The sequence below is a fragment of the Vicia villosa genome, linkage group LG5 (genome assembly GCF_029867415.1).
Source record: "Vicia villosa cultivar HV-30 ecotype Madison, WI linkage group LG5, Vvil1.0, whole genome shotgun sequence".
NCBI classification, from domain to species: Eukaryota; Viridiplantae; Streptophyta; class Magnoliopsida; order Fabales; family Fabaceae; genus Vicia; species Vicia villosa.
Window position 1 is genome coordinate 74,385,880 of NC_081184.1, and position 9,726 is coordinate 74,395,605.

General features: G+C 36.1%; 1 protein-coding gene across 1 annotated transcript; it reads right to left on the bottom strand.

The window, feature by feature from the left end:
* Nucleotides 1-1,321: 1,321 nt before the first annotated feature.
* On the bottom strand, nucleotides 1,322-9,512 carry LOC131601759 (aconitate hydratase, cytoplasmic). Its single transcript, XM_058873650.1, has 20 exons — nucleotides 9,055-9,512; nucleotides 8,506-8,610; nucleotides 7,802-7,962; nucleotides 7,611-7,703; nucleotides 6,979-7,164; nucleotides 6,718-6,879; nucleotides 6,378-6,522; nucleotides 6,127-6,269; nucleotides 5,987-6,043; nucleotides 5,806-5,885; nucleotides 5,618-5,693; nucleotides 4,561-4,746; nucleotides 4,352-4,419; nucleotides 4,118-4,236; nucleotides 3,865-3,986; nucleotides 3,096-3,194; nucleotides 2,516-2,995; nucleotides 2,092-2,190; nucleotides 1,749-1,991; nucleotides 1,322-1,637 (listed from the first exon to the last, which is right to left on the bottom strand). The coding sequence occupies exons 1-20, from the start codon at nucleotides 9,284-9,286 to the stop codon at nucleotides 1,569-1,571; spliced, it is 2,925 nt and encodes a 974-aa protein (XP_058729633.1). The 5' UTR covers nucleotides 9,287-9,512; the 3' UTR covers nucleotides 1,322-1,568.
* Between the last annotated feature and the right edge of the window lie 214 nt (nucleotides 9,513-9,726).

The following is a 9,726-nucleotide window of genomic DNA, read 5'->3' on the forward strand; positions in this document are numbered from 1 at the left end:
ATAAAGATGACAATATATGCGTTTTAAAAAATACAGAAAAAAAATAAAATACTAGTGTCATAGTTTTGATCAGAAAGTGTAGAAATTTTCTTAAGATTCGATCTCCGTGGATATCCGTGGGGATCTGTGGGGATGGGGATGGAGGGAAATATTCCCCCGTGACGGGGATTGGGGATGGGGATGGGGACTAAATTTGGGGACGGGGCGGGGAGTGGAGAAGCATCCTCCGAACAATATCTGCCCCGTTGACATCCCTAGAGGTGATCCTGCTCCTCGACGGGGAGCAGGATGTGTGCCTTGTCGCGGGCGCGAGGCCGATTTGGATGCAACATTGGTTAGCTGTCCTCGACATGCTCGGGGAGTGAGCCCGTCGGTAGTGTCGAGGCGGTGACGTTCCTCTTGCCCTTAGGGGATTAGGTCAAGGCTTATTGGATCGTCCAGAGAGCAGGAGTGGGTTGGGCCATGCCTAGCTATTGGGTCAATCCAAAACAATTTTTCTTTTTAACATGGGAATGACAATGGGCAGGGAACTATAATACCCGTTTTTATATCCGCAATTTAAAAAAAAATTACCCTAATTCATACCAGCGTGTGCTCCTATATTCATATTTGTACTAGTATCTTATGGGTATCTCAATACTCGTACTCGTACCCGTTTATTCGCGTTTGTAGTAAAATTAAATCGATTAATTACAAAAATCATATAATTTCAAATTTTTTAAACAGTATTAAAAAAAATTATGGATATTATTGTTGAATTAAGAAATAAATAATGACATTATATAAATATGTAGTGTGGGTATGAGGCGGAGTGAGTAGTAAAATACTTATGTGCACACTCATACCCGCTTATTTAAATGGGTAATGAGTGGATAGTAAGATACTTGTATCCGCACTCATACCCGCTTATTTAAATGTGTATATGCCCGTATTCATATCCATTTTACAGATTTTCACTTTACTCGTTGTAAATATTTTTTTTTTCGTTATTTATAAGATATGAGTCAAATTGTCGTTGCTATTAAAACTAAAAGATATAAGTCAAACACATTCTCAAGAACTATTACGTACAAAACGGGTAACTGATGATAGATTAGAATTTCCGTGAAATATTATGATTAATCGAGTGAAAATAAATGAGATTACATAATTATTTTTAAAATAAACTCTATGAAATATATAGTATATAATCATGCATTCCTTTATTTCTAACCAATTCCATCTTTGATGATAATTCAAATTCAATTTTACTATCACAAAAGTTATTGAACCTGTTTCTTGATATTTACCACCGGGTACTTCCGCAAACAAATGCCACCAGTAATCGCAAGGGTTCACATCAGTTTATACTTTATAGAATTTGTTCCCAATTTCAATAGGTACATATATACATTGCACAATAAAACTGAAATCTACAGTCAAAGTAGTATGAGCCTAATTGATAAATACTATGAAAGTGTCAAAATTTACTTCACTTAAAAAGATCTTTTCCTGTCTGTTTGAAATCGTGACATTTTATAACTCGCACAGCTTCCGAAGACAACCATGAAGTTTTCCATCAACAGCTTTCACTGTTTAATGAGGTTACGTATGACATATGGAAGAATTCCTCCGTGGTTGAAGTATGCAAGTTCCACCTGAATATCAAGCACAAACCAATGGTAAAAAACAGGTTATAACAAAGCATGTTTAGGAGCAGCTAGGTTCATCGGTAACAAACACTATAATTGGTGAAAAGCTTAAATTACCTCGGTGTCAAAGCGTGCAATGCAGGTGAAAGATTTCCCACTATCAGTTGTGACTTTGACATCTTGGCCAGGCTTGATCTCACTGATTTTACTTGGAAGGTCAATTGTATAACATTCATGACCAGTCAATCCCAATGTGTCTGCATCCTCCCCGGGTTTGTAGCAAAGAGGAATGATACCCATTCCTACCAAGTTACTGCGATGAATTCTCTCAAAACTTTTAGCTATCACAGCTTTGACTCCCTGTTGAAATGTAAATGTATCATACCCAAGAAATTGACCTTTATAATTTAAGAAAATCAAATAAAAAACCCAACTGATCACAACTCGTAAAGGAACTCACCAATAACATTGGACCTTTGGCCGCCCAATCTCTAGAACTTCCACTGCCATATTCAGCTCCAGCTAGAACAATGGTGTCTTGTCCTGAAGCCTTGTATCTCTGATAAAAGAGAACAGGAGATTAGAAACTTAACACAGCTGAAATAAACTAATTATTACAAACAACGTTCTTAGGCGCAATACTATCTACCAATTCTTATTTTTTGGGGGTGAGGAAAATGGAGTGTCCATCTAAATCAACATATAATGTCCATATGTCCTTGCCATAGGTCAGATTATCAAGCTTTGCTTGATGTTGATACACCCACAGAAGCAAACAGGTTCAGTAAAGATAGTAATTGAAAATATCAGTTTGTCAAAAAGACACTCAAAAGTTCGAAATGGTAAACAAATAACATGACATACTTGAGTAGGGCATAACTCACCATAGCTGCATCGTACACAAAAAGCTTCTCCCCAGTTGGAATGTGAACTGTTCTAGGGCCAACTTCCCCGTTTAAGAGCTTGTTAACAAGGCGAATGTTGGCAAAGGTTCCTCTCGCCATCACCTCATCATTGCCACGACGGCTTCCATAAGAATTAAAGTCTTTGCGTTCAACCCCACGCTCTAGGAGGTATTTGGCAGCAGGACTGTCCTTGTTAATGCTTCCAGCTGGAGAAATATGATCAGTGGTTATACTGTCACCAAAGTTTAGCAGGCAATAGGCATCTTTCACACCATGAGATCCGGGAGGATCCATGGTCATGTTCTTGAAGTATGGAGGCTCATGAATATATGTCGAGTCGGAGTCCCAAGAGTAGAGAGTATCAGCTGGAACTTGTAGTTGGTTCCACATAGGGTTGCCCTTTGTGATAGACTCATATGTACTCCTGAACATGTCAGGTAACACACTAGATTGAACAGTCTACAAATAAAGTCACCCAAAGTTATTTTCGGCATACGGCATGCATTGGCAAATATTTAAACCAAAATTACATGTAATGAGCAATTTAGGTGTCACTCACCTCTGCAATTTCTTCAGTAGATGGCCAAATATCCCTCAGGTAGACATTCTTGCCATCCTTCCCCGTCCCAATTGGCTCCTTCTCAAAATCAATGTCAACCTGGAAATTTTACCGAAAGAAACTTGATGAAATTATAACATTGTAGATCTTAATATCGTTCAAACTTAAATTTCAAAAACCCTGTCAGAAAATAAATATAATATGCACCCTATCAACTAAAGAAGGCTATAAATAAAGCTTAGACTCGATAGTCAGTAGAACATTCATAATCATGTTAGTCGATGATAACACATTCTCTGTCAGGAAAAAATTTTGAAACTATATTCCGTATACAAAGAGAAGACCAAAATATTAGTGTTTATTGTTCCATATACAGACATGCGCAATTATGACGGCCTGAATCAGAATCCAAAACTAGGATCCCAAATGAGTTTATAAAAGATTACTAGAATAGATAAAGGAATTATTTGGTATGTAAAATTTGAGAAAGGAAATGATCCCATAGCCAGTGGCATATATACCCACATCGCTTACACATGACTTAAGGCTGCTGATTCATGCAAATTGCAAACATATGAAGATTATGTAACTAACACCAATACCAATGTCTTTTATTAACCTCCAACAACTTTATATTTGTCTGTTTTGTTCCAACAAATGAGTCAGACAACTATTACCTTTTACAGAAACAGATGAAAATCAGATCATACTATGAAAGAAGCAAAAAGAATGGAGAAACGAATCTGAAATGTGAATTAGACACACGTACCGTGCCAGCAAGAGCATAAGCAACAACCAGAGGAGGTGAGGCCAGATAATTAGCTCTTGTCAAGGGATGGACTCGACCCTCAAAATTACGGTTCCCAGACAACACAGCAGCTGCTACAATGTCTGGATCCGGAAAACAAACAAAAAATCAATAAGGCAAAAATATAAAGCAGAATATGTCTAGGAGGATATTTATGTTTAAAAAAATTATGATTCAGTTCAAATAAATAGCATTTTGTTCTGAAAAATATGACCATTATCTGAGATGGCAGAAGCAACAGATTCATTCAGATCCCCTGAATTGCCAATGCACGTTGTACAGCCAAATCCAACAATATGAAAACCTTGTTCATTCAGATACTTTTGCAGTCCACTGTCATAAAGTAGAAACAAATACAAATTTAGATTGAAGTTTCCTTAAATGTACAGACTGGAAAGAAACACACGATGATATAAACAGTAGTGGAATTTGGGTAATTACAAAATACCTCTGGAGTAGATATTTAGTAGCAACTCCAGAGCCTGGAGCAAGACTTGTTTTAACCCAAGGCTTGACCTGGCAAAATAGTGAAAAAAAACAACAATGATTAAATTAAAAAAAGAAAAGTACCACGGATAAGCGAAACAATCCGTCCTGTTTATTAATGGAAGCAAAAACAAACACCACAGAGGAGAAACGTAACATTGTTATACTAACCTGCAAACCGAGCTCATGAGCCTTTTTTGCAACAAGGCCAGCCCCAAGCATAACACTTGGGTTTGATGTATTTGTACAGCTTGTGATTGCAGCAATCACTACACTACCATGCTTGAGCTCTGCTGGCTGCCCATGAAAGTCAAATTTCACAACTTTTCCCTGTGCCTCTTTTGGTATAGCAAATCCCTACATTTAAATAAAGCATACATTAGCATCTTATACTCATCTAAGGTTCTGATAAAGCAACAGTCTATGAAACAAGGATGACTCCACTTCTGCATACCAATAATGAAAAAACAAGCATAATCACATTAAATAGTGCCCTTGACAACTTTGCTATTAATAAGGTACCAGGAGAGAGTCTAGAAAAAATAGTAGAATGAAAAATGTTAAGAATAAAGAAAAAATTTTAATTTCTCAAAGATCGGATGAGTATATATACAAAAGAAATCAAATAGCTTGACGCTCATAGAAGATGAAAATCACCAACAATTTGATAAATATAAGTTAAAAGTGAATGACATAAACGACGGTGGTAATTATATCAGTACTATAGCACTGCCACTTCAGGAGTTGAGTATGTTGACGAAACAGGCAGACAGAAGTAACACAAATATAAAAATGAACCTTATATATTATATATTCTAAAGGTTCTTGCGAAAGATACTATATCTGCAAGTAAAAGGTCTACACTTCAAACAATTAGAATGAACATATTAAAAATATATTGATGTTTGATGGTCTGACGTTCCACAAAAAAAAAAAATTAAGCAATGTGTCGGATGCAATAGTTCCAACTACGAAAAACCTAGGTCATCAACCATGAACGATTAAATAATACTATTTGTTGGTATGGTACAGCAGACAAGTACTGAAACTGATACTAGATATTAACCAAATCTGCATACTATAACAAAAACTGACAAAACATATACTTAGCAATTTTGTTTAAAACTGACAAACAACAGCTAATTCAGGTAACAGAGTACAGAATCATATTTTCTTCACACAACACCAAAACATGAGGGGGGAAATTGAATGTCACGGTATTAATAACCTTAAATCCAACTTTGTTATCAAGACATGCATGCCAGTCGGCTTTCATTTCTTTCAAAGGAACACGGTCATGGGGTCTGGAAAGAATACCATTCAGTATGCATTATTAGGTTGATAATACTCATAGGATGGAAATTGATTAAAAAATACATCAACAGACAGGAGAATGTAAGAGACCAGGGACCTTACCTCTTTGGTCCTGAGATACATGGTTCTACGTCGGACAGGTTTAATTCAAGATATGATGAATATACCCTATCTTGTTGTGGCTGATATCATGGAAAAGAAATTAGCATTTTATACTCACGACATATATACATGTCATTTTGTCAAAAAGGGTGTCTAGGGAAACTGCAATATACTAACATACCTCATTATAGTCAACAAACAGTCTGTTTGCCCTGAGATAAGACTCTATCATCGCTACCTGTGATCATACAAAATACAGGTCAAATAGTTCTATTCTATGGGCATCCCATAGCTAATAGTAGATGAGTTGACCGCACTTACAGTCTCATCACTTCTCCCGGTCAGCTTGAGATATTGTAATGTAACGTGATCCACAGGGAAGAAGCCCATGGTGGCACCATATTCAGGAGACATGTTAGCAATAGTTGCTCTGTCAGCTAAAGATAATTTACTCATACCATCACCTATTGAATGAAACCATGAAAACTGTTAGTAAGGACAGTCATCCTAAGATGAAAAATGGAGAAAGCAAATATTTAGTAGTAGGCCTTGAGAGTCAAGTATTAAATTACCATAAAATTCAACAAACTTCCCTACAACACCATGCTTTCTAAGAATTTGTGTCACAGTTAGAACCAAATCAGTTGCTGTAACACCATTGCTCAGTTTTCCAGTTAGCTTGAATCCAACAACTCCAGGCAAAACCATGCTCATTGGCTGCAAGAATTATAGTACACGGCATTGAAATCATCACATTATATTTTAACTACAACACATGCTCATTTACAAAAAAAAAAAATACTTCTAAAGAGATAAATATGCCATGGACTATCATTAATCATTGGTGTTTTGGATAGAACATTCAAGATATACATGTGTATATTCAAAATAAAAACTAAGAAGGTGATGTACCTGACCGAGCATTGCTGCCTCAGCTTCAATACCTCCAACACCCCATCCAGCAACACCAAGCCCATCTATCATAGTTGTATGTGAATCAGTCCCAACCACACTATCAGGATAGAGTAAGCCCTCATTGTTGAAAACTACTCGTCCAAGATATTCAAGATTGACCTGGAACTCAAAACATCACATCACAAGTCCCTAATATTTACAACGAAAAAGACATTTAACTACCACACACTCATTTTGTATGTATACTTCCAAACTTACCTGATGCACGATACCTGAACCAGGAGGAACAACGAGCATGTTACGGAATGCTGTTGATCCCCATTTAAGAAAAGCAAATCTCTCCTTGTTTCTCTGGAATTCAAGTTCCATATTAGCCTGCACTGCATTTTCTGACCTTGCCACATCAACTTGAACTGAATGGTCAACGACGAGATCAACAGGAACCTACCAAAAAGGAAAATATTTCTAAGACTACGTTTTACGTGCTCCAAGAACCTTTCAACTATTGAAAATGAAGTTAGTTACCAAACTTAATGTTGGTAATTATTCAAACATTGACGAACGAACTTTAATTCACTAAGTAAAAAAAGTTCAAACCTCACCAATGGTTATTTCAGTTAGCCATGAAAGCTAAACACATTAGCAATAGTAAATAGTTTTCAAATGAAACACTATTTCCAGATACTTAGTTAAGATGGCAAAATTGGTGTATATTTCAAGTAGCTAACTTCTATCTAAGAAAAACACGAGATTTAAAAGCACTTTTGTATTGTGCATAACAAACAATGATGTCATAATACAAAAGTAAATATGAAAAAAATGAACCGTTTGGCCAGTGTCGTCAATGAATTCATCCATAAAGAACAACATGTGATGAGATAGATGAATACCAGAGGATTGATTTTGTTTGAATCACTGCCAAGCTTATTCATAGCGTCTCGCATACACGCCAAATCGACAACAGCTGGCACTCCAGTAAAATCCTGAGGAGACAAAGGAAGTTTTCAAATGAAGATAACATATTACACTTGAGTAATATAAATATTTCACTGAATCTAGATTTCAGAAGTTGACAATTTACCTGCAAGAGAACACGTGCAGGCTTGAAAGGAATCTCAACTTGCTTAGTAGATGTGTTTTCCCAATCAATAATCTTTTCAACATCTTCTTTAGTGACTTGGAAGTTATCGCAATTGCGAATGGCGGATTCAAGGAGAATTCTAATCGAGTATGGTAACCTGTCTGTTATGCATACATAAAGTTGATATCAACAGTAATTTAATACATCATACATTAATGAAAGTAATCTTCTGTAATGGACAATATTAATATGAAATCACAAATTTCATAGAAAATTAAAATTTTGACATGCTTTAACCAATACTCCTATTCTATTAAATATAATATATAAGTAATAAATAACATGGTTTAAGCCATGAAATATAACATGCCAAGGTACAGACACTTCGAATTGAAGGCGATGCATATTCGTTGTTGCACACGTGTTTACATTCAATAATTTCCATTTTCCATTTTCCATATTACTATTGGTGCCTACGTGTCAATATTTTATCTGGTGTACTGTGTTATGCCATGAATTCATAGATGCCAAGCCAAGTTATGGAAATTTCGAATTGAAGGCAATGTGTATTCGTTGTAGCACACGTGTTTAAATTCAATAACTTCCATTTTCATGATTACTACCAGTATCTATGTGTCAATATCGTGTCTGGATATCATGTAGTGTCAGAATTCATAGATGCCAAACCAAGTTAGGAAACTCACCAATTCTTGGATCATTGAGTGAAGGAAGACTATAGAATTTTCCAAACTCGCCACCACCCGGCTTAGGAAGACTTGCCAAGTTTCCCTTGAAGGGATTTTCAGTGGCTGCAATAACGAATCACAACATAAAAGTCACAACCGAATATTAGAAACTTAACTGCACATCAAATACGAATAAAAAGTCAATTTGGTCCGTAAATTATCACTCTCTAATCAATTTAGTCCCAAACAACTATAAAAGTAATCTAAAAAGATCCATAAAACTATTATTTCATCTAACTACTTAGTCTGGCTAAAGGTTAAGTAGTTGAATGAAACAATAGTTTAAAGACTTTTAGTCTCTGTAACATGGCCACCTCTAAAAAAAAAGTGTGTCCGTGTTAAATCGTCACTATTGATTAAGTTTACTTTATTCAATTTTTTTAAATTATTATCCATGTCAACATATCAACATATCAGTATCAATACCAACGCGAAATGGAAAAATGAGTAAACCACGGCTCAATTAAAACGAACGGTGATGATTATTGAAGTAACCTAGTAACCTACCTGTGGTAGCGATTTTGCGGTGGAAACTTTCTACGGCGGGAGCGACGGCTCTGATCTGAGGACGAAGAGTGAGAGGAGAATTACAATGGAGACGGCGGTTGAGGCGAGAAAAGGAACAAAAGAATGATCGAGAAGTGCGAGCAGTAAGAGAAGGAGGAGAAGCGGAGAAGGTTCTAGAAAAGAGTTTGTTAGGATTGGTTGGTCTGGGAAGAGGAGGTGTTGATGTATACATGGTGGTTAGTTATGCATGAGCAAGAAAGATAAAAGAGGAAGGGATAAAGAGAGTGTGTGATTGGGATAATGGTACGTGTTTTTGGAAAGTTTTGCGCAAGTGGAGAAGATAGGAACAGAGAAGTTATGGAAATGGAGAAGGAGAGGGAAATTGGGTGATATGTTCTATGCGGGAGTGTGGAGAGGGAATTTGAACTAGACTGCTTGACTTGTTATCTTGCTCACGATAGATGTTAAATTAATTTTTAAATGATGCAAGTAGTTATTTCATTTTGATTTTATATTGTACTAACTAATTGTTACAATCTGAATTATATTGCAATTATATTAACAATTTATTTTCTTTTTCTTCTATTTTCAAATTTCAATGCTCATTAATCAAACGGATGAGATTATTTGGCTTCTTTTCGATTATAGGCTTACTAGCGTTCAAACGGGCAC

What these genes read in the sequence shown, in the direction of transcription:
- LOC131601759 (XM_058873650.1), bottom strand. Translation starts at nt 9,286, where the DNA reads ATGTATACATCAACACCTCCTCTTCCCAGACCAACCAATCCTAACAAA. An exon ending in CTGCACGTGTTCTCTTGCAG is followed by an intron (nt 7,704 to 7,801) that starts GTAAATTGTCAA and finishes TTGTCTCCTCAG; the next exon opens with GATTTTACTGGAGTGCCAGC. An exon ending in AGGCAGCAATGCTCGGTCAG is followed by an intron (nt 6,523 to 6,717) that starts GTACATCACCTT and finishes TAATTCTTGCAG; the next exon opens with CCAATGAGCATGGTTTTGCC.